The sequence below is a fragment of the Esox lucius genome, chromosome 22 (genome assembly GCF_011004845.1).
Source record: "Esox lucius isolate fEsoLuc1 chromosome 22, fEsoLuc1.pri, whole genome shotgun sequence".
In the NCBI taxonomy this organism is placed as follows: Eukaryota; Metazoa; Chordata; class Actinopteri; order Esociformes; family Esocidae; genus Esox; species Esox lucius.
The window spans coordinates 21023293-21048139 of NC_047590.1; the positions used below are offsets into that span (position 1 = coordinate 21023293).

General features: G+C 40.2%; 1 protein-coding gene across 7 annotated transcripts in view; it reads left to right on the forward strand.

The window, feature by feature from the left end:
* LOC105019665 (neural cell adhesion molecule 2) overlaps positions 1-24847 on the forward strand; it is a 436025-nt gene that overhangs the window by 354387 nt on the left and 56791 nt on the right. For all 7 annotated transcript variants that reach the window (XM_020042073.2, XM_020042077.2, XM_020042074.2 and 4 more), the window contains exons 8-9: positions 7332-7477; positions 23270-23420. In XM_020042073.2, coding sequence (XP_019897632.1) covers positions 7332-7477; positions 23270-23420 — 297 coding nt within the window. The remainder of the gene's footprint in view (positions 1-7331; positions 7478-23269; positions 23421-24847) is intronic.

Here is a 24847-nt window from a genome sequence, read left to right on the forward strand (position 1 = left end):
ACAAAGTGGATCTGAGAGGATTTCAACCTTTCTTTATTGTCCAGATAAATGTATTTTAGGCAGACCTTTTTTGACCAAATGATCAGTACCTGGTAGGACACTACTGGACACATATTACCTATTTAATTTGTACTTTGTCTCCTTTTTGCATTGCATGAATCAAAGGCTTCATCTTCATATTGATGTTTGGATCCCACGAAATAGTGTAATCATATTTGATGTAGATGTCCTGGCCACATCTGAAAGGATTTATACCACAGTAGCACCAGGTCATTGCTGCCAGGTGTTCCAATCCTGGTCTATATACTCAAAAATGTCCAGAGGTTCAGTAGATTATGGGGTAATTTGGCTCAGCGCTGATATGTATCTATAATACTCAATGCTTCTAACATACTGTTCATACTTGCCATATCTACAATATTCAGTACTACTACCAATATTGTTGCTAGTTTACAGTACTCTTTTTAAACTGCTGCTGTGAACAGTGTTGGGTATATTTTTGATTTATCCTCTTGCCATGTTTTTGCTGTGTGTATTTTTCTTCTTAATTCTCACTATGTAGTTTTAGTATGCTATGCCACCATTCATAAGCTTATTGCACTCATGTGTATCTGAAAAGATTCAATAACTTTACCAATTGCTGATAGTAATATACATAACAGTGTGAACTGCCATACTTGCCCTATCAAAATGTTGAATAATACAACTTTATATTGCTGCTATATCATTAATACTACCCAGATTGCTGCTAGTTAACAGTACTCTTTTAAACTGCTGCTAGTGTGCAGTGTGCAGTTTTTGCTTATATACTCTTCTTAACTCTCACCACTTAGTTGTCAGGTGCCATGTCACAAGAATTTCATTGTGCAGGATGACAGTGTGTTGTTTGGTGGATGTGACAAATAAACATTGAAACTGAATAGGAATCAGAATGGGTTGGCGAAATGTGCATGGAGGAAATGTTTTGATAAAAATGTTTTCTCTGATACACAAATGCTTGAATAAAGTGCATTTCCAAAGTTGTTGCAAGTTGTAGCGACAAGGGAATGCGAAGATCTCAAATTTGAATTCATGAAATTGAGAGGGGATATTTACCATAAATAATTTGTAATAATATACAGTATCTCACACGTTAGTACCATCCTAAGTGAAAATGTCCAAATTGGGCCCAAAGTGTCAATATTTTGTGTGGCCACCATTATTGTCCAGCACTGCCTTAACCCTCTTGGACATGGAGTTCCCCAGAGCTTCACAGGTTGCCAATGGAGTCCTCTTCCACTCCTCCATGATGACATCACAGAAGTAGTGGATGTTAGAGAACCTGCGCTCCTACACTTTCCGTTTGAGAATGCCCCACACATGCTCAAAAGGGTTTAGGTCTGTAGACATGCTTGGCCAGTAAATCTCCTTTACCCTCAGCTTCTTTAGCAAGGCAGTTGTCGTCTTGGAGGTGTGTTTGGGGTCATTATCATGTTGGAATACTGCCCTGCGGCCCAGTCTCCGAAGGGAGGGGATCATGCTCTGCTTCAGTATGTCACAGAACATGTTGGCATTCATAGTTCCCTAAATGAACTGTAGCTCCCCAGTTCCGGCAGCACTCATGCAGCCCCAGACCATGACACTCCCACCACCATGCTTGACTGTAAGCAGGACATACTTGTCTTTGTACTCCTCACCTGGTTGCCGCCTCACACGCTTGACACCATTTGAACGAAATAAGTTTATCTTGGTCTCATCAGACAACAGGACATGGTTCCAGTAATCCATGTCCTTAGTCTGCTTGTCTTCAGCAAACTGTTTGCAGGCTTTCTTGTGCATCATCTTTAGAAGAGGATTCCTTCTGGGACAACAGCCATGCAGACAAATATAATACAGTGTGCTGCGTATGGTCTGAGCACTGACAGGCTGACCCCTTACCCCTTCAACCTCTGCAGCAATGCTGGCAGCACTCATACGTCTACTTCCCAAAGACAACCTTGTGGATATAACGCTGAGCATGTGCACTCAACTTCTTTGGTCGACAATGGCGAGGCCGGTTCTGTGTGGAACCTGTCCTGTTAAACCTGTCTTGGCAACCGTGCAGCAGCACAGTTTCAGGGTCTTGGCAATCTTCTTATAGCCTAGGCCATCTTTATGTAGTGCAACAATTCTTTTTTTCTGATCTTCAGAGAGTTATTTGCCATGAGGTGCCATGTTGAACTTCCAGTGACCAGTATGAGGGAGTGTGAGAGCGATAACACCAAATTTAACACACCTGCTCCCCATTCACACCTGAGACCTTGTAACACTAATGAGTCACATGACACCGGGAAGCGAAAATGGCTAATTGGGCCCAATTTGGACACTTCTTAACCAGCAATTATTATGGGAGTATACAAACACAAATTGTATAAATGCATAATTTCTATTTGTCAACAGAAGGCCCACCGGATATACCCTTTCTTCCTTCCATTGGTGTCAATAAGACATGCTATCAGGTCTCCTTAAACAATGGTTGACAGGGGCAGGCTAAATTCTACATACTTAACCCAGTTTCTGTTGAAGTTAGATAACAATCACGAAATTGGAGTGTAGAGAACACATGTGACATCTAAATCACTTTTTAGAATGTTAAAAACAAAATGTCCACAAATATATGTTTGTTTCTTTTTTAAGCTGATCGCCTAAAAGAGGTATTTCTATAATTCTGCTAATTAGGATAACCCCTTAAACCTACTTAAATTATTTTAAATACTTAAAGACCTTTTTTAATTTGTTTGTTTTTGGATTATTAAGGACTAAAAATAGAGTCTAGAGTAAAACCAATCATTGTGTGTGTGTGTGTGTGTGTGTGTGTGCTTGCTTGTGTCCATGTGTGTTTGTGTGTGTGTGTGTCTGTGTGTGTGCGCATTATGTGAATGTGTGCCTGTATGTTGTTGCATGCTTGTGCCCATGTGTATGACCCAAAGATGTGACTAGCTCCAAATCTTCTGATGTGGCTCATCCCCCCCTAACGATTTCTCAGTGTGATATTACATGCCACTTCCTGAAATTCTAGGCACACTATAGGCCAATTTCTCTATTCACTGCCTTTTCTTCACGGCTTTAAAGCCATTGCAACTCTACCTTACTTGTAAGCTTGCAGAAAAAATATCATACAAATATTCCTTTTTTTTAAATTTATTTATAAGTCATGTCATGTGCCACATGCCCTTGACACGCGTGGCTTTTGGGCTAGCTTAGACAGCCGTGTCTAAGAGAGTGGATTAGCTGCAGGAGACAAAACGGCAAGCAGGCCCCGCTCCTTAATGCTTTTTATCGTGAACGTTCAGAATCATCTGTACGCTGCATGTTGCGTCTCTAAAAGACACCCCCACATCAGTCAGACAACATGACGCTGCATTCAGAAGCTTGTTTAGAATAAAATATATATGGGAAAATATTGTATATGGAAATTCTTGTGGGAGAGTAAGACTGTTTGTCAGACTGCATGATCAGGACTATGAGTTAGTTTTTTGTCTCCAGGCCATAAACTGGGATGCACCCTCTACTTTTAGATGCAGTGAAGTATGATTCAGTCCTGTAGGTTTAGGTGGTCTTGGTCTCAATTGTCACAAAGTTGTCAGTCGTTTTTTCATTTGTCTTTTAGCTCAGTGGCTTTTGCTTCCAAAGCCTCCCTGAGTCCTAGAAAAATATTTTAGAACCCTGTCTTTTTTTTGCAAAAATTATTACAAAAGTATATGTTTTAGTTGTGTTCATTAAACAAAACATGCTTTTTGCCAGTGCATCTGCATACATTACCTGATATGAATAAATTAGCTTGAAAAAAATTTAAATCAATCTTGTAAATAGCAAAGTTGCTCGCACAGAGTGAGGACTGCTACAAGCTTCTGGAAATTATGTGGTTAATGCTTGGAGAGGTGCCATTGGTTTTCTAACAAAAATAATAATAATATGGTGCTTGTGTTCATCCTCTGTTGTGTTCACTGAAAATAAATTGCCTTAATGAGGACTATTTTACCTTTGGCCTCCCTGTGAACCATTAAAGTAGCTGTCACATTTTCTCGATGCAAACATTACTGTTGAAGCGTCACTGGTAAGGCTGTTAATTTAAAGAAAAGACTAAAGAGCATTTCACAGATGTGACAGTGAGAATTCAATGGCTGGGTGTGGAGTAATAGTGAACCAGGCAACCACAACGACTTCTGCCTAATACCGACCTGTATGAGAGGGTGGCAAGATCATGCCCCCCTCCCACATGTTATTCAAATATTATTAAAGCACATCTGGAGCTTGCCAAAAAGTATAAGAGTGGATACAGGTCAATTATACCAAGATTTTGGACAAAATGCGAACAGCTATGTGTGGCGCTAACCATGTTTCAAGACATGCCGAGTCTTCCTTTCTGTTAAGTATAGTGGTGGCAGCATCAAGCATGATAACTTGCTGAAATGGTTATCACCATAACTGGGCAACTTACAGGGACCAGAATACAGGGAAATACTGTAAGATAACCTTCGGTTCTAAAAAAAACTTTAGCTTGAGAGACATGAAAGATTAGTTGAGGACAAGCAGACAACCAGCATCAGTAGCACAGTAAACCAAGCAAACAAGCCAAAAAAGTAAATACAGCCGCATTGCCTGAACTGTCCACAGAGGCAGGAAATTCACCAATGCGGTTCTGTTTACCAGCCTTTGAAATGCAGAGTTAAAATCCACTAGTATGGAACCCCTTTTGGGGCTTTCCGTCTCAAGATGAATGTGTTAAATAGCATTATTTAACAAGATGAATTAGCCTATTGATCAATCAGCGATTATGAACTGTTGTGACTTAATTCTTTGTGTACATTCTTTGTTTACATGTAGTGATTACACCATTTTTTATGCAAAACTTAACCAAATAGCAAAATGCTGGATGCATTGTCTATGTTGTCCCCCACTGACACAAGCTAACTAACAGGGAATAGCTTCCCCACCATTTTTCTCCTCTAGAGCATTTTTATTTTTTCCCCATTTGTTGAGCAGGTTCATGGGCACTGCTGACTTCTCCACCTAGGTTGAATTCCGCTAACCACCAAGGCTCTGTTGAAAATGAATGAGCTATTGTATCCACCACTAGCTGTCTAAAACCATCTATAGCAGTAAATCAAGCCAGAATGAATGTGGCTTGCAAATACAATTTAAGCAAATAAATGTCTGCTTTTCAAGACCCCTCCCTGGCTCACCACAGTCACTTCTACCCTCAGCCCGGCTGCACTGGGCTTGCCTGGTTTCTCTTTCTTGTTTTATGATGACAATGCTCAATACATAACTGACTGATGTAATTTTAATCTTTCTTGGTTTTGGGCCCAGTGAAGAAACCTATTGTACTGTAGCAGATCCAGTGGGGTATTTACTGTGTTTTTGTTTGAAGTTTATGTATGTTTTTTACTCAAAAAGACCAGACCATAAGTAATCAGTCTTTATCCAACAAATTATCTAATTTGTTGTTGTATATACGCTGCTCAAAAAAAATAAGGGAACATTCAATCATCACAGTATAACACCAAGTCAATTTAACTTTAGGGATATCAATCTGTCCAGTTAAGATGCATAAATGATTGTGAATCAGTGCCACCTGTTTTGGAGCAAATGAAAGTGACAACAGGTACACCGGAGAGACAACAGCAAGACAACCCCTGAAAAGGGAGTGGTTTTGCAGGTGGTGGTCACAGACAATTGCTCTCTCCTTATCCTTCCTGACTGATTCTTCTCTAGTATTGTCACTACTGATAGCATGAGGCGGTACCTGCAGCCCATTCAGTTTGCACAGGCATTCCAGCTCCTCCAGGATGGCACATCCCCACATATGTGCCGTCGCAAGACTTGCTATGTCTCCCAGTACAGTCTGAAGAGCATGGAGGCGATACCAGGAGACAGGCCATTACACAAGGAGAGCTGGACAGGGCCATAGAAGGGCATCAACCCAGCAGCAGGACAGGTATCTGCTCCTGTGTACGAGGAGGAACAGGAGGAGCACTACCAAAGCCATGCTGTACAAAATGACCTCCAGCAGGCTACTGATCAAACTGCCAGAAACAGACTCCATGAGGGTGGTTTGAGGGCCTGACGTCCTCTAGTGGGACCTGTGCTCACAGCCCAGCACCATGCAGCTTGATTGCCATTCACTAGAGAACACCATAAATGTCAGGTCCCGTTCTCTTCACAGATGAGAGAGGGTTCACACTGAGCACATGTGACAGACGTGAAAGAGCCTGGAGATGCTGTGGTGAACATTTTGCTGTTTGCAACATCATCCAGAATGACCAGTTTGACGATGGGTCAATGATGGTCTATCGAGGCATATCCTTGGGGGGGTCACACAAACCTCCACGTGCTAGCCAAGGGTACCATGACTGCTGTTATTTACCGGGATTAAATCCTCAGACCAATCGTCAGACCTTATGCTGGTGCAGTGGCCTTGGGTTCCTCCTGGTGCAGGACAATGCCCAGCCTCATGTGGACAGAGTGTGTAGGCAGTTCCTGGATGACAGAGGCATTGATGCTATTGACTGGCCCTCACGTTCCCCAGACCTAAATCCAATTGAGAACCTCTGGGATATTATGTATCGTGCATCTGATGCGACCAAGTAGCGCACAGACTGTCCAAGAGCTCACTGAAACCCTTATCCAGGTCTGGGAGAAGATCCCTTAGGACACCATTCGCCATCTCATCACAAGCATGCAAACACGTTGTCTGGAGTGCATACAGACATTTGGGGGCAATACACACTACTGAGTCACATTATGAGTTGCCGTGTTGAAACTCACGCAACTTGGAACAGCCTGTGATTTCAATTGTTTAATTAGATTTTCGGTGTTTAAATACAGCCCTCAATCGGTTGGGGAGCCCTCAATTTTGGTTTCCATTGACCGTTGTTACGTCATTTTGTTCTCAATGAATTACACAATGTACAGTAAAGATTTGTTATTTCCCATTTGTAATTCAGTAATATGAGAATTGGTCACTTTTGAAAGGCAATTGGCATTGTGTACACCTTGCTCTACCAACTGGCCATGTTCTTTTAGCAATGGGCATGATATTCACCTTACATCACCCTTTTACTCTTAATCAAATTCTCTCACTCTATATTCAATTTATTTAAAGGAGCTCTATGGCATAGGAAATATTTGATAAAGAATAATAAATAACAATATTTCTCTCTCTTTCTCTCTCCCCCTTCTCTATTTTGCTATTTCTCTCTCTATCCTTGATCCTACATATAATCTCTCCCTCTCCCTTTCTCTCTCTCCCTCCTTATCGTTCTCTCTCGCGCTCTCTCTATCACTTTCATTTCTCTCTATCCCTCCAGTCCAGCCCCATATCACCCAGCTGCGCAACGTGACGGCAGTAGAGGGAAGTGCGGCCATGATCTCCTGTGTGGCCGAGGGGGAACCGGTGCCTGAGATCTCTTGGAGGAGAGCCAGTGACGGGAGGAGCTTTGCCGATGGAGACAAGGTAACGCCACCACCCCCCATCTGGCCCATTCATTGTATGTTGTGTATTCCTATGCTCTACTACTACCGGTTTCAAATGCCTTGGACACGCACAGATAAGATGACACTGTTGTCAGCCTCAGGTGGTGGAGATGTCTAAGGCCTCTTTCAAACACGTACTGTTGCAGCATGGGACCACATTTGTCTTTCCAGGGTGTCTCTATCCAGTAAAACAAACAAATTCTCATAAATAGACATATACAGTGCAAATATATTCAATCAAATCAAATTCTCCAATTTTACTACATCCCCGTTTCCAGAAAAGGACGCTGCGTAAAATGCTAATCAAAACAGAATGCAGTGATGTGCAAATCATTTAAATCCTATATTCAATAGAAAATAGTACAAAGACTACATATTACATCTGTAATGATTTGAGAAACAGGAGGTAACAGACAATGACGGATTGAATAACAAAACTTAGGCAGGCAAAAAACAACAAAACGACAGGAATACAAGGCAGGCAAGCTGGAACACAAACACATAATGACTCGACAAGGGCTGTACAGAACTGGGCAGACTAAATAGGGAGCTAACAAGGACAAAGTACAATCAGGAGAAAGCAATCAGAACAAAAAGGACAGGCTATGTTCAGGAACAAAGCACAAACCAAACTGAACAAAACAGAAAATCACAATATCAAATGTTGAAACAGAGACATTTTATTTTTTCTTCAATTTGATGCCAGAAACCTGTTTAAAAAAAGCTGGGACAGAGGCAACAAAAGACTGGAAAAGACTGAACCTGATGGAATATCACCCAACTAACTACGTCAATTGGCAACAGGTCAGTTAGTGATGGGAGAAACAAAGCTTTCTGAAACTATGAGCCAACTGAAACAATTGCATCAAAAAAGGACTTACTGTTTCGAAACACTCAAAACATCGCACACTGGCGACATCTGCTGGCCAAATACATGTAATGGAACTGGAAGAGTCCCAGAACATTAATGAATGGTGGCATTCACTGGCAATCCGTATAGGCATAAACACTGAATAGCAAATTGATAAGTGAACAGTTAAAGGGATAGTCCAAAAATCATATTTGGGTAACAGTCCACTTACCCTGAAATTTTACTTAAGGTGTTATTTTTTAATACAATACATTATTCAGTTTTCACTCAGTCAGATATTAGCGTTATTAGCATGAATGGAAACGGAGTGTACCACTATTGCAACGATGCATTGCCAGCGGAAATCTACTCTAAAACACTCCAAACTGGTGTTGTTTACCTCAAAGAACGTCGCAGTAAAGGAAAGTTAGTATTCGCTAGTTAGAAAGCAAGTTACCTATTTTGTCCTTGATATTCACCTCAGACAGTCAAACTTTATTTGCTGTCCGGAAAGGAAAATACATATATATTATGGCTGACTCTGAATACGACCAGGAACAACACTTTTCGGGGGATAGAGCCTTAGTTGTTTTAATCAGAATATACAGAGAATGAAGTGACTGAATTAGAAGCTTGGAAACCAGCTCAAGGGGGGCGATGGTGAACCCATAAATCCCCAACCCTTGCTCAGAATATCTGGAGGCAATGTGTACTTTGTGTATTATAACATAGCAATCAGAAGTATTACTTACAATATGTCTTGTCCCCACCAGTTGAACTGGGTAACTTGATGGAATTGCATTCACCTTTAGACCTCTTTTAAGTGAATGTAGTTCAAGATCCTCTGCAGTAAATTTTTTCTCACATACTCGTATGTCTCATTGGCAAATTGCTCCATTGATTCTCTCACAATACAACCTCGGGAGAGGCAGAGGTATTGTCCCAATTGCAGAGAGGGTAGAATACATTTTCAGGGAGCAGGCAAACAGCGTAGGCAGAAGTCGATACACAGGAAAGACGTTTAAAGTTCAATGTGTATTTATCAAATGCACCAAATAACACAGTGTCATCCTGCACAATGAAATTCTTGTGACATGGCACATGACATCAACGTAGTCAGAATTTAGAAATATATAAAGCAAAATATTGCAATAATATACATAGTGTAAACTAGCAGCATTTTTAAAAAGGGTAGGGGAATATGAAAATTATGGGTAGATGTATTGAATAATAATAGCAATAATACACATAACAATGTGAACTAGCAGCAATTTTAATAGAGTAGGATGGGGAATATGAGGAATGGCAGAAGCACAAAAGGAGCAGGCAGAAGGCAAAATCCAAAATACACATGGGTATGTTAAAAAGGCTCAGACAAAGGTACAGACTAGGATAAGCAAAATCGTAAACACAGAAGGCATGCTAGGATCAAAGAATGTTAGAAAGATATCACAAACTCTTGAACAGGCTCATTATTTCGGTGATTGGGACGGTTTCCATTCATGATTTTGGACATTGCTAATAATGCTAATTACAAACTGGGACAGAGCTGAGTAATGGATTGTTCTTTACAAAATGATGCCATGTGCCTTCAAGTACAACTCAGGGTAAGTGGACTTTCACACATATGATTTTTGAACACACTATCACTTTAAGTGGAGCTAGACGCGGTATCTACTCTCGGAACATATCACAAATGTTTTGCTTACAATGTTAATAAAAGAACAATAAGATCTGGTGACTGGCTAGGCCACTCCTTCGTTGCCCGTGTGTTTGGGATCATTGTCATGCTGAACGACCCAGCCACGTTTCATCTTCAGTGCCCTTGCTGATGGAAGGAGGTTTTCACTCAAAATCTCACGATAAATAGCCCCATTCATTCTTTCCTTTACACAGATCAGTAGTCCTGGTCCCTTTGCAGAAAAACACCCCCAAAGCATGATGTTTCCACCCCCATGCTTCACAGTAGGTATGGTGTTCTTTGGATGCAATTCTTTCTCCTCCAAACACAATGAGTTGAGTTTTTACCAAAAAGTTATATTTTGGTTTCATCTGCCCATATGACATTCTCCCAATCCTCTTCTGGACCATCCAAATGCTCTCTAGCAAACCTTAGATTGGCCTGGCCATGTACTGGCTTAAGCAGGGGGACATGTCTGGCACTGCAGGATTTGAGTCCCTGGCGGCGTAGTGTGTTACTGATGGTAGCCTTTGTTACTTTGGTCCCAGCTCTCTGCAGGTCATTCACTAGGTCCCCCCGTGTGGTTCTGGGATTTTTGATCACTGTTCTTGTGATCATTTTGACCCCACGGGGTGAGATCTTGCGTGGAGCCCCAGATCGAGGGAGATTATCAGTGGTCTTGTATGTCTTCCATTTTCTTATAATTGCTCCCACAGTTGATTTCTTCACACCAAGCTGTTTACCTATTGCAGATTCAGTCTTCCCAGCCTGGTGCAGGTCTACAATTTTGTTTCTGGTGTCCTTTGACAGCTCTTTGGTCTTGGTCATAGTGGAGTTTGGAGTGTGACTGTTTGAGGTTGTGGACAGGTGTCTTTTATACTGATAACTAGTTCAAACAGGTGCCATTAATACAGATAACGAGTGGAGGACAGAGGAGCCTCTTAAAGAAGAAGTTACAGGTCTGTGAGAGCCATTAATCTTGCTTGTTTGTAGGTGACCAAATACTTATTTTACAGAGGGATTTCCCAATAAATTCATAAAAAATCCTACAATGTGATTTTCTGTTTTTTTTTTCTCATTTTGTCTCTCATAGTTGAAGTGTACCTATGATGAAAATTACAGGCCTCTCTCATCTTTTTAAGTGGGAAAACCTGCACAATTGGTGGCTGACTAAATACTTTTTTTGCCCCACTGTATGTAAAATATTGATGTTGTATTGGTGGACTTTGTTATATAAAGGGACATTTATATGCTTTTACTTAATTTGTGTATGAAAGTTGTGACCAAGTTCTAGCCCAGTTGTTGCTCACAAATCATAAATTTCACAAGGTTACGTTCAACAACATGAACATGTTCTCACCCAGTGGAACTTGTTCTTTTGTGCTCCCTCCATTTCTCCAAATATATTGAATCGTTTTGAGAGTAATGTCTGCCTCTCTCCTACTTCAAGCAACTCTCGAAATCTGGCGATTTTCATTGAGTTTTATTTCAGGGACTGGCATAGGAGATTGAAACCTTATTGAAATGGTATGATGTAACCGATACTTTGTTTGCTTAGATCACATGACTTGGCTGCTTTGAAACAAGCTTCAACGCTTTGTTTCGGCAAAAGTTTTGGAGCGTTTTGAAACCTGTTTTGCCACCACCCATCACCCTAAGGTCAGTAACATGATTGGGTATTAAAAGATCATTCCAGAGAGGATGGGTGTGTCAGAAGTGAAAATGGGGAGGGGTTCACCACTCTGTGAAAGACTGCGTGGGCAAATAGTGCAACAGTTTAAGAATAACATTTCTCAATCATCTACGGTAGATCATTTCATTATAAGATTCAGAGAATCAGGTGAAATCTCTGTATGCAAAGGACAAGGCCAAAAACCATATTGGATGGCAGTGATCTTAAGCACTGTATTAAAAACAGACACAATTCTGTAGTGGAAACTGCATGGAATCAGGAACATTTCCAAAACCATTGTCTGTGAACACAGTAGGTTGCTGCATCCACAAATGCAAGTGAAAACTCTACCATGCAAAGAAGAAACCATATATAAACAAGATCCAGAACTGTCGCTGCCTTCTCTGGGCCCATGCTCATTTAAGATGGACTGAGGCGAAGTGGAAGACTGTCCTGTGGTCTGACGAATCAAAATCTGAAATCGTTTTTGGGAATCATGGACACCTCGTCCTCCGGACTAAAGAGGAGAGGGACCATCCTGCTTTTTATCAGTGCACAGTTCAAAAGCCAGCATCTGGGATTGTATGGGGGTGCATTTGTGCACATGGCATGGGTGACTTGCACATCGGTGAAGGCAGCATTAATGCGGAACAATATATGATCTTGGAGCAACATATGCTGCCATCCAGTTTCAACATTTGATGTCTTGTCTTTGAACTATTTTCAATTACATACAGGGATAAATGTTTTGAAAATCATTGCGTTCTGTTTTTATTTGCATTTTGTGTCCCAACTTTTTGGGAAACAGTGTTGTAGATTAAAATGTTGCCTTTACATTTTGTTTGGTTTCATATTTCATTTTATAATTCTGACACACAAAATACATTTTTGTAAGGTGACATTGGTTTTATGTTGGGAAACATTTGCAAGAGAAAGATAAGCAACTCTTGTGCTTTGGAATTGAGAAAAAAAATATATATATATATTGTCTGAGGAGGCCAGATAGAATATTGTAGCCAAGTATGGACAATCTTAAGGCTACAAGTTAATCTTCAGAGACCTTGATTTTCCTGTTTTGATAGTACGGTAGGAGACCCAGGAGTATCCCACTACTAGGAAAGTGACATTAAAAAGCCTAACTGGAACTTGCCTAACACACCCGAACATACCACATTCTTTCTGGGACCAAATCACGAAATACAGCTTTTTAGTAAAGAGCAAAATCTCTGTGTTTACAGAAAATAATTGAAACCTTCAAAGAACGTGTGATGGTAATTCCATCGATCGACACTCTTCAATAAGGAAGTACAGAGACAAAATTCTCTGGCCACAATTAACAGTTTTATTAATTATTTGCAAATAAGAGAGACGCGTCAAATGCTTACCCACATAATCGTCCAAGGAGTCTCTGACTCCATACATGCACAATCCGTATTTATTACAGTGAAAAGGGGTGTGGTAAGATGCTGCCCATCTGTCCTATGTCAATAAAACACATTCCCTTTGTTATGTTACTACCTAAGCTTCACACAAAGGACAAGCTCTCCTTCCCCCCATAGGTAACTTCTTCAATTCTAAGAGTTCTTACAGTATCTGGACAGACAATAGATGCCCCCTAGGCAAATACCAGATCCCCCACATTCCTTTTCTAATTTGAATAAGGGGCTCTCAGTCCTTTAATCAGTGAGAATACATTGGTTAGAGACATTTCCACAACAAACCCAACAGCATCCCCACAGACAAACATTGGGAGGCTCTATTATGTTTTAGTGTTGCTTAACTGCATTGATTATGTACATTGATATCATTGCATCATGAAATCTGGAGAATACCAAGGCATTTTGGAGTGCAATGTTGAACCCAGTGTCAGAAATCTGGGTCTCTGTCAAAGGCCATAGGTCAGATATGTTTCAAGACAAAATTCAGGTATTTTCTGAAGTGGCCAGCAATAAATCCAGATCTGATGGGAGCTTGCAAATAATAATTTCTGTACATTTCTGAAGGTTTTGCATCAAATACAAAGGTACTCTAATATTAAAAGTGTAATAAGTATTGTGGAGTCATTTTTCAATTAGTTACAGTAGTACAGAATTTCACATTAAATTTCTTTCCCTTTACATTTTTTTTTTATTTTTACGACGTAGAATAATAGCAATGCTGGAGTTCTATCCCCCCATTTTATTTGAGCATAAGTATTGGCACATTTGGCCCAATTGGCAACAACCATGTCATCCAAGAAAAACAATAGCAATTGATGACAGAAAATGACGAGCCGTGAAGAACAACCTCAAAATTAGTCTCACTGAATTCACCAACAAAATCAAGAATGCTGGGGTGCAAGTGTCACACTCTTTGTTTACAGAAGACTTGGCAGCAGCAGAATTACAAATCCTAAAATGAAAGATGCAAAAATTGGATTAGCACCAAAATCAGCAAGGCCAGATTATAATTAGCTAAAAACTACATACATCTACATAAAAAAATGCCCCAAATTAGCAACAGCTACAAACGGTTGCAGTAAATGCTATCATCTAAACTCTTGGAGGATAACAAAAGTTTTTTGATGTCAGTGGGTCACAGACTCACTGCTGTTATTGCATTCAATTGATTTGCATCTAGATTCTAGCTTAGATACTTCTTACATTTGCTTAAATTGTTTAAAACATAGATTTTTTTTTATTTTACTGCCCCAGTGTACTTAAACACTACCATTTACAAGTTTGGGATCACTTAGAAATGTCCTTGTTTTCCATGAAAACATACATGAAATAAATTTGAATAGGAAATATAATAAAATAAGTAGGAAATATAGTCATTGACAAGGTTAGAAATAATGATTGTGTCCTTCAAACTCCATTTGCAGCTATTACAGCCTTGCAAACCTTTGGCATTCTAGTTTGTTGGGGAAATCTCAAGAGATTTCAACCCATGCTTCCAGAAGCACCTACCACAAGATGGATTGGCTTGATGGGCACTTCTTACATACCGTACTGTCAAGCTGCTCCCACAACAGCTCAATAGGGTTGAGATCCGGTGTCTGTGCTGGCAAATCCATTATAGACAGAATACCAGTTGACTGCTTCTTCCCTAAATTGTACTTGCATTGATTGGAACTGTGCAGGGTCATTGTCCTGTTTTTCGACCATGTGTCATCAACAAGTTATGGCATGTCATTGCAAAATATTGTGATAGCATTCCTTCCAAGATCCCTTTTACCCAGTACAAATCTCCAACTTTACCACCACCAAAGCACCCCCAGTTTATCATATTGTCTCCACAATGCTTGACAGATGGCGTCAAGCACTCCTCGATCATCTGCGTCTGATGGATGTTCTTCATTGTGATCTGAAAATCTCAAAGTTTGATTTGTCTGTCCCTTTTCCAATCTAAATGTTTCCAGTGTCTGTGTTCTTTTGCCCATCTTAATATTTTCTTTTTATTGGTCAGTCTGAGATATGGCTTTCTTTGCAACAGTGCCTAGGCCAACATCCCGGAGTCGCCTCTTCACTGTTGATGTTGAGACTGGTGTTTTGTATGGAGTTAGATATCTGACAAAATGTAAAGCGTACATATTGGTGGGATAGTAAAAAAATCCATACATAAATTGGTATGATCGTAGAAAAAATTAATAAGTAAAACATGAAATGTAAGCGTGAAATTAGATCTGTGAACATACAAACACCCTGTTACGAAGACGGACTAATATTTTTTGCTTTTACGAATCTAGTTTTACAATTCTAAAATACAGAATCAAGATCTGGAATTTTGGCAGTTTCATCTCATGCTCCCAAAAAACGTAACCGAAACTTCCCGGGATAAGTGCTAATATTACAGGCGGTGTGAACAACATGAAATCATGCAAACCGGAAATAGGTATCCTGCAAGATTTTAATTTAAAAGTCTCTTCTTTCTTCATGCGTGCATAGTGAATGCTGATTTTCATGTTCGTGACTGCTCTTTGTGCATATGTGTCATGTGTAATTAAAATCACATAAACTTATAGAAATTGTATTATTGTGTAGGCCTACACACTTGTTGTGGTCCCAAATACTCAAACAGCGTTGCTTTATGGGTCTTCTTTTTTTCCACCTGGGTTGTTGCTGTAAAATGAGAATTTATTAGAATACTGAATAATTGTTATCACTACAGAAGTTCCAGGCAACATACAACCATCATAGATAGTATGGACAGAAAACAGCTATTAAATAGCACATGTCAGACTTTGATATTTAAATAATATCTTGACCTAAATCACTTCATTATGTTTTGCAGTTCAGGATATTCTATGCAAGGATATACTGTGTCCTTGTTATTTTCACATAACACCTAAATGTTTGATAGCCTACTGGTGTAATGTCGTTATGCAGCCATAAAAACCAGCTTTGGACTTTTATTTTGAACATGAAATCCGGAATGGCAAGGCTATGGTTGAACACTGGGCTAGCGGTCCAACTTATTGTTGCTAGCTTCACAGTTTTGAAGAGCTATGTTATATCTATGCAGATACCAAATTGCTGACAAAGGTTTGTAAGTCGAAAAACGATTTGTAAACAAATAAACGTAAAATAAAGACGTAAAGTAAGAATTTAACGTGTGAAAAGTCATAAAAGTGTGTTTGTACGTTCACAGATCAAATTTCATGCTTACATTTCATGTTTTACATCTGTCATTTTTTACGATCATACTGATTTATGAATGTATTTTCTTACGATCCATATGCTTAGCCTTGACAGGTATCTAACTCCATTGTTTTGCGGATACTATTTAATGAATAATTGAGGACCTGTGAGGCATCTATTTCTCAAACACTAATGTTTTTGTCCTTTTGCTCAGTTTTGCACCAGGGCCTCCCATTCCTCTTTCTGTTAGAGCCAGATGTGATGAATTTGATGTTATTTTAGCTGGAAAATCTATTTGCTTTTCTTTGAAATACAAGGATATCTCTAAGTGATCCCAATTTACTCTTACTCATTCAAGGGTATTTCTGTTCCAATATTTTTATTGTTATTCCACAATATACATTGCAAACATCCCCACCCCCCAACCTCCTGAAGGAAAAGAATAAACAGGCAAATTATTATCATCTGACTTTCCTTTATTTGACAGAATAACCATGCCCTTACCTAAAAAGTTCATAATTGATGTTCAATTACTCATGCATGTATACTCGACATATACTCTCCATGGGAAAATACATCCATATAGGAAAATACATCCATATAGGAAAATACATAGGAAATGTAATTCTCTCCATAGGAAAATACATCAATATATGGTTTTTCAACCATATATTGATAGTAGGTGGTTTAAGATTCTTATAAGAATAAGTTATTTTTAGTGTTCATCAAAATATCTTTCCACATGTCATTGTCTAAATGCTCTCCTAGATCCACTTCCCAAGACATGTTATATTATAAGTTGTCATAATCAATTTTCATATATACAACTCAAATGTTCTTTCTAATTGTGGTAGCTTTAACCAATATAATTTCTGCATGATTTGTACCAGTTAAATGTGTAATCAGAAACAGATTTAATATAGCTCCTTAATTGTAAGTAATGAAAAAATTGGCATTGATTTAATTTATATTCTACCTGAAGCAATACAAACGATTTCAGTATTGTCCAATCATAGAGATCTTTTATCTTAATTAACCCAGCATCTTTACATCTCTTAAAGCCAATGTCTATAGAATACATTATGGGATAAAATGAAGACAATTTACAATTGGAGTAAACATGAAATAGTATTTGACACACCATAAAATTGACATAATATTTTCCATGACAATAGAATATTCTGAACAATATGATTATTTTCTTATGCATGGTAAGAAAGTTGTATCATAAATAAATGGTATATCAGAAAGAGAGACAGGTCCATAGCCTATTCCTTCCAGATGAATCTAAAAAAAGGGTATTTCTTTAGTTTTACTATTTTCCACGTTGTACAATAATAGTGAGGACATCAAAACTATGAAATAAGACATATGGAATAATTCAGTAAACAAGATTGTTAAAAGTGTTGCCACCCTTTACCTTGATGACAGCTTTGCGCACTCTTAGCATTCTCTATACCAGTTTCATGAAGTAGGCACCTGGAATGTGTTTCCAACTCTCTTCAAGCAATTCCCACATATGCTGAGCACTTGTTGGCTGCTTTTCCTTCACTCTGTGGTCCAATTCATCCCAACCCATCTCAATTGGATTTAGGTCGGGTGATTGTAAATGCCAGGCCATCTGATGCAGCACCATCGCTCTTCTTCTTGGTCAACTTGCCCTTACACAGCCTGGAAGTGTGTTTTGGGTCTTGTTCATGCTGAAAAACAAATGATAGTCCCACTCAGCGCAAACCAAGTGTCTTCTGAACAGCTGATGTTGAGATAGGTCTGTTACTTGAACTCTGTGAAGCATTTATTTGGCTGCAATCTGAGGTGCAGATTATTGCTGATTTCTGAAGCTGGTAACTCAAATGAACTTAAATCGTAAATCTGGGTCTTCCTTTCCACTTTCATCATTGTGGTTGATAATTTTTGCAACTACATTTAAAAAAGAAATGAAGTTCTTGAAATGTTCCGTATTAACTTAACTTCATGTCTTCAAGTACTGATCGACTGTAGTTTCTCTTTGCTTATTTGAGCTGTTCTAGACATATGGTCTACTACAGTGCAGAGATAATGATGGTCTTCTGTATACCCACCCTGAAACATTAGGAAGGAAAGAAATTCCACAAATTAACTTTTAACAAGGTACATCTGTTGATTGAAATACATTCCAGGTAACGACCTCATGAAGCTTTTTGAGAGAATGCAAAAAGTTTGCAAAGCTGTCACCAAGGCAGAGGTGGCTTAGAATAATCCTTAATATGTAATGTATTTTGATCTGTTTTGCACTTTTTTGGCTACTACATGATTCCATATGGGTAATTTCATACTTTTTATGTCTTTACTATTATTCTTTACTATTATTATATCCTTTTAATGAGTAGGTATATCCAAAGTTTCATCTGGTACTGTATATATAAAGGTAACCCTGTTTTCTCTAGTATCACTGTCCATCCTACTACTCTATCACTTACTACTGACCCTAACTACAAACCTCTTTCATGGCTTATCTTATGCAGGTTACAGAGCAGATCGTTATCAGGACGTTTTTATGCCTCTTTGTCTAGCCTCCCTCTTTGGTTTTATTTAGCTTATGAGAGAGAGAATGAAACACTAGATAGACTTATCTTAATTTGCGTTACCATTTCCGTGGCATTTTAATTTACACTGGTATATTATACCATGAAGGGTTGTGGACATCAATTACAGAAAAGTCGAGCACTATGCATGCACAGTGCACAGAAACTTGATACAGTTCTGCCAGAATTAATCTAGCGTCTTGGGTCTTCTTCGATATGTCAGAGAAAACACATTATAATGCAAACAAGCCCTTTTTTTTCGCCACAGGTCAAGAGAATGTGGTCAATGATGAGATCCAACACTGTGATGCGTGTTTACATTACCTCAGATAAAAATATATTTTAATTGTGAACACTGTCTAAATATCTATTGGGATTCAGTATCAAATCACTTATTTTGTAAAAAGCAAAATAAAACCTCCTTATTCTGACAAAAACCATTGTCAGAATAAGGAGGAGGAATCATATAGAGAATAATCAGATTAATAAATATCTATACCATTATATCTATATCATTACATTGAGAATGAGCACACTAGATGAGGGTACTACAACAAAATAAGTAATTACATTACAGTAGTAATACAGTTATGTACACTCTTATACTAATGTACACAAAGCTCTGCTTTGAGAATGTCTGTGATTGTGACATTCGAACATGGACCATGCATTGATTGCATCACTTGAATATTGTACTATGCAAACATGTGTATGTGATGTTTTTAATTAGATTATTGCGGCGTCGCATGCCATTCATTACTCATTCAGAAGAAATAATATATACCATTACCGTGTTTTTCCTGTGGACAATTCATCTCTCCAAAAATTTGTGAACATTTGTGAGTCATTGTCTGAATATGTCAAGGTTAAACAGAAATGATCTCAGTAAATAAAAATACTAATTCATGGTTAAGAATAAACTAGCTTGATTTCAAGGACAAAACATGTTCCATACACGTCTCATATGCATTCATTAAATAAGTTTGTTTTTGTTGACATTGCCTCTGTAGCCACAAAGTGCTAATTGCTTTTCGAAAGACACTGAATTAGCAAAGATGGCCGCCAATTTTGGCGGGAAAAACTGTTCAACAGCAAAGATGAATGAATGTGCGTGTTGGCTGGAACCACTCGGCGTAATAAATCACAGCGCCAAATGAGAGTAAATGCTTCTTCACGCGCTGTGGCAAATGCAATTATGGAAATGTGAGCGCCGACCAACACACCTAAATGTATAGGAAAGAACAAACAGGGATTTGTCTATACTGCTGCCTTGATGGATGGCCATAGTCACTTAGGTGTAAAGCGAGTCGCCTCCTCTCTCAATTTCGACTTACATCTGCATATCCAGACACAGCCAGTGCGCTATTCTCTATTCTCTCATCCAGAACCATTAGGCGTAACGCCACCGCTTTTACATCAGGCTAATGTAGCAAGACTACTATTTTGTCTCCCTTTTTCGTCACTACCCAACTAGAAGTTCTTACTCATTCAAGACACATACCAGGCAAACCAAGGGGAATGGAGGATTTGCTGGGAAGCAGTGTATGCCGGCTGAAAGTCAAAGGACGGACAGCATCAGAGCATTTGGGGGCTGCTGTTTGCTTCTTTTCTTCTCATTGCCATGGGCGAGGTTATCCTACCACTAAAAGTGAGCATCCTTGTCGCCCCTGTCCACAGGCAGGTTAATAAGGCGTTACAGCAGCCAACACTCCCAAGGGCAACAGCCACAGTCGCCTGCACAAGGACAGAGGAAAAGGAAAGACATGGCATTTTGTGTTAAGTGATCCAGGGCCAACACTAATTCCTTGAATACTTTTGAAGCCACTGCTAAGGGCTGAACTACACTAAGATTAGGAATGATCTTTGTACAAGTTTTAATGAACAAGTTGGATCAATGTTTTGTATTAACTAATCCAGGGCCAGCACTTTTACCTCAAACACCTCCAGAGCCACCTCTAAGGACAGTCTAAACTAAGATTAGGAATGATATTTAAGATGAGATATAATGAGAGAGTTGGATCAAAATTTCAGTTAATCTCTTCAAATCAATAGTACACACACGGACCAACTAGAGCTTATAGTAGGCCTATATGGCAGATTTTACAGATCACCTTTTGGAGCAGTTTGCACAGCACCAGGTCTCGTGGAGTTCAGCTTTGGAGATATCTAATTTGAGATCATGTGTGATCTTTTCAGGATGTAGGGGGCTTATCAGGTTTGATCAGCTAGGAGAGGGCACCCACTGATCTGCTCTGTTCTCCATTTTTCATCTTCCACACCTTTACCTCTCTTCTCTCTCCCTTCTGTTTTATCTCTCTCGACCCCACTCTTCTCTGTTTCACTCTCTCTCTGTCTCAACTTTGCGTTTGTCTTGTTCTACGCGCATGCTATATTAGCCTCTCTCTTTCCGTCTGTATGTCTGTGGCTGTATGTTTGTCTCAGTGTGTGCTCCTGCAGTGCCTCCTGTCCGTGTCAGCTCCTGCATATCAAACAGGCTAGTGCTCCCTCTCCCTAGAGAGAGCATCCCTCCCTCAGCCAGGGGACCCTGGGAATAAATAACCCAAATCTAGAAGAAAGAGAGGGGGTGTATGTGTCTGTGTGTGTGTGTGTGTGTGTGTGTGTGTGTGTGTGAGAGAGAACATGCACAAAGCCGAGTCAGCACAGCTACCTCTGGCAGATACGCTCTGCTTTCTGGATGATTCTCAAGTGTTTATTCAAACAGAGTTTCTATTCACTCCAAAATTCAATGTCCAATTCCACTCCTGAACTGTTCAGATGGAATGCGGAGGGCACCTGCTGTATATGTGTAGTAGCACAATCACCCTTTGACCGTTGCAATGAAAAGCAACACTTTCATAGCCTGGTTTTGCATTCACTGCAAAACCAGGATCATTCCGACGTTAAGGGGAAGATCGAACAAGATCCAACAAATGCTGTAATTTCCCTTTATTGCTAAAGAAGGAAAGCAAGGCCTCTTTGAACTTGGAAATGGCAAGGGATGGTGTTAAACCAAAATGACATGCAAGAGACAGTGTCATCCAAGCCCAGGGCTGAGACAACAGAGCCATTATCAGGGGCATTAACAGTAGGCGTAGGGGCTGGCGATAGAGCGCCAAGAAAGGAGGCTGGATGGGTATCGATTATCCTGGGAGATCTATAGAGTGGGCGGCAGAGTCAGCTGGTGGCAACGCAAGCATTTCACATCTGCACACTGCAAGGGGTTGGGGTCCCAGGACTCACCAGGTCTCATGGCTAAAGGAGAGAGATGAAACGGACACTTAGAAATGGGTCCCAGATGGGAGAAAGATATCTGCAGGGCAAATTGGACCTGACACGAGGACTCCAGGTGTTCCCCAGGGGTTACAACTGCAATTGTCTTGAGTGCTGTGTCTAAGTCCTTCCGTTTCCTTATCCTAGCAATTAAGGTATCAGTGGCAGCCACTATTTGCCCGGAGAGTCCACGAACCTAGCAGGCCCGGGTAAAAAAAGAAATGTGAATGAAGAAAAATGAGAGTAGTTCCAAAAGTGTGAACGCTACCAATCTAGGACTACACACAGGCTTGTTTTAACGCTAAAAATGATCTGAAGTACTCGTAATTGATCATTCGGAGCAAGTTTGTCATCGTTAGCCATCAATGGCGATAATAAGGAGGGATAGCTACGCCCAATCTAATTGACCCATGGCTTTAAATTGAGACAATCTGTCTCCATGCTGTAGCTCTCTCTCGTTATTGTTAATCAATTGATAGTCAATCACATTAATCGTGACCAGAGGCGAACACACAGATTATACTTCAATTACTTTGTTTGACTAGATGAGAGCTCACATGGTTTTAAAAGTATGAGATAGTGATGGAGTAAAGGCTCAGTAGATAAACGTGTGTGTGTGTGTGTGTGTGTGTATGTGGGGGTGTAGAAATAGTGTATGATTTGTACCAGGCAGAGTGACGGAGGGTGTGTTCAGTGGGCATTTTGTTAACCAAAACAGACGTGGAGGAAGTGAGGGAGAATGGAAACTCGAGGTCAAACCCTGTGTTTGGCGAGGCAGCCTCCCGCTGGGGTTTGAGAGGAATGGGTGCTGCTGGTCTTAGTTCTGTTCGGGCCGTCTTCTTCCAACTCCATACTCCAGCCTGGTCCTCTTCATCATATTTTCTTCTGGCCTCTACCCAAAGATTCTCCCCTGGGAGCCCTTATATAGTTCCCCTACGAGGTCTTAAGAGTTGACAGGCTTGAAGGGAAGATTCCGAAATCTACCAATTGTTTTCTTTGCGAGGGTTGTTGTGACAATGATTTATGGGGTTCGGGCCCTATTCCACCATAAAGGCTTTACATTGGGTGTATTTCATACACTCACGGTCCATATGTGTGTTACTTGTGTGTGCACAGAGCCAGGATGGACGCGTTGACGTGCGGGGCCGCCATGGCAGGTCTATGCTAACCATCAGTGGGGTGAAGCTACCTGACCTGGGCCGCTTTGATTGTGAGGCCCTCAGCAGGATCGGTGGCCACCAGAAGAGCATGTTCCTTGATATAGAGTGTAAGTACAGTTTAATGTTTTAAACTGATACCAGGCTGAAAGAATACCCACCTCCACAATTATAGTAAACAAATAAATATCCAGACATCTGGACCTCTGTCTCTATAGACACACACGCACACACACACATTTGCACATCTGCTAATTGGGGATTACATAGGCCATCCATACACATGCAAAACATCACAGCCAGAAAGCTGCTGACTTGTAATATTCCATTGTTTAACACTGTCTGTGTTTTCCCTTTTAACAAATGCTAGATTAATCATGACAGAGTTGCCTGCCCTCCAGAAAGGCTAATTAGTAACAGGATATCCTGCTGCATTATAATCCCTCCCACACACACACACACACACACACATGTTCCCACGCACACAAATATACACACAGTAACAAACAAACATACACACACAAAGAAGCATTCACACACAAAGGTGCACACATAGACAAAGAAACAAATAGATATACACACTTCATGGTAAACAAACGTTGTTCCTCATGTCTTCTGTCCTAAAAAAGCTTAACACTGGATTTCAGAACACAGATAATTAAGTTAAATCAGAAGCACTTTGTTGGTATGTGTGCCCTTGTAATAATTGCCCAAGTAGATGTGTAATTAAAGTTTGTCACATTTACATAAGCTTACATCACGCAAACTTCCTGGTAAACAAACTCCTGTCTATCTAGTCTAAGAAATGCGCTGTAAGTGGCCCCCTTTGTGAGAGGCACGCATAAGATCACAATTTTCACTGTACCCGCGCCACCCTTCACAACGCCACGCCATCAGAGCAGTGACCCATCATGCCCTACCTCTCTACACGTGACATTCAAAAATGAAGGGGACGAAAAATCGGACCAAGAGGCGTGCCGTGTTGGTAGCAGAGGCTAAGCCAACTGTCGCTGCAGAGCTAATGAACTCATTTATTAAGTCACTGGCGTCAGGAGGCGAGGAGGAGGGAAGAAAGCACGTCCTACTTCGTGACAGCGAGCCAGGCATCAATCTTCCTAATGAAATCCTGAGAGCAGTCATAAAACAGCCCATAATAGCACTCTACTGACTACGGTGTGAACGCAGCAGCGAGCAGCGACAGCCAACTGCTCTTACAATGCAGCGGGGGGATCGTTCGTTATCGCCCATCCTCGCAGCCGCTTGCAGGCAAATACGCGCACGCACAACCTCTCTTCTTGAGGGACTGAGAGAGAGTATCGTAATGGAGATCTTGGGCCCAGCATGCAGTGTCTTCAATTAACTTTAAGCTTCCTTTCAACTTTAGGGAGAGTGAATCGAGGCATTAATGAGACACTGTCTTTTTCCCCCTATTGTAAGATTCTGCTTAAACCCAATAACCCATTTTTTTGACTTTGATCTTCTTGTACATAGCTCCCTCGGATTAGTTTTATAAATGTGTACATTTTTCACCAGGTCT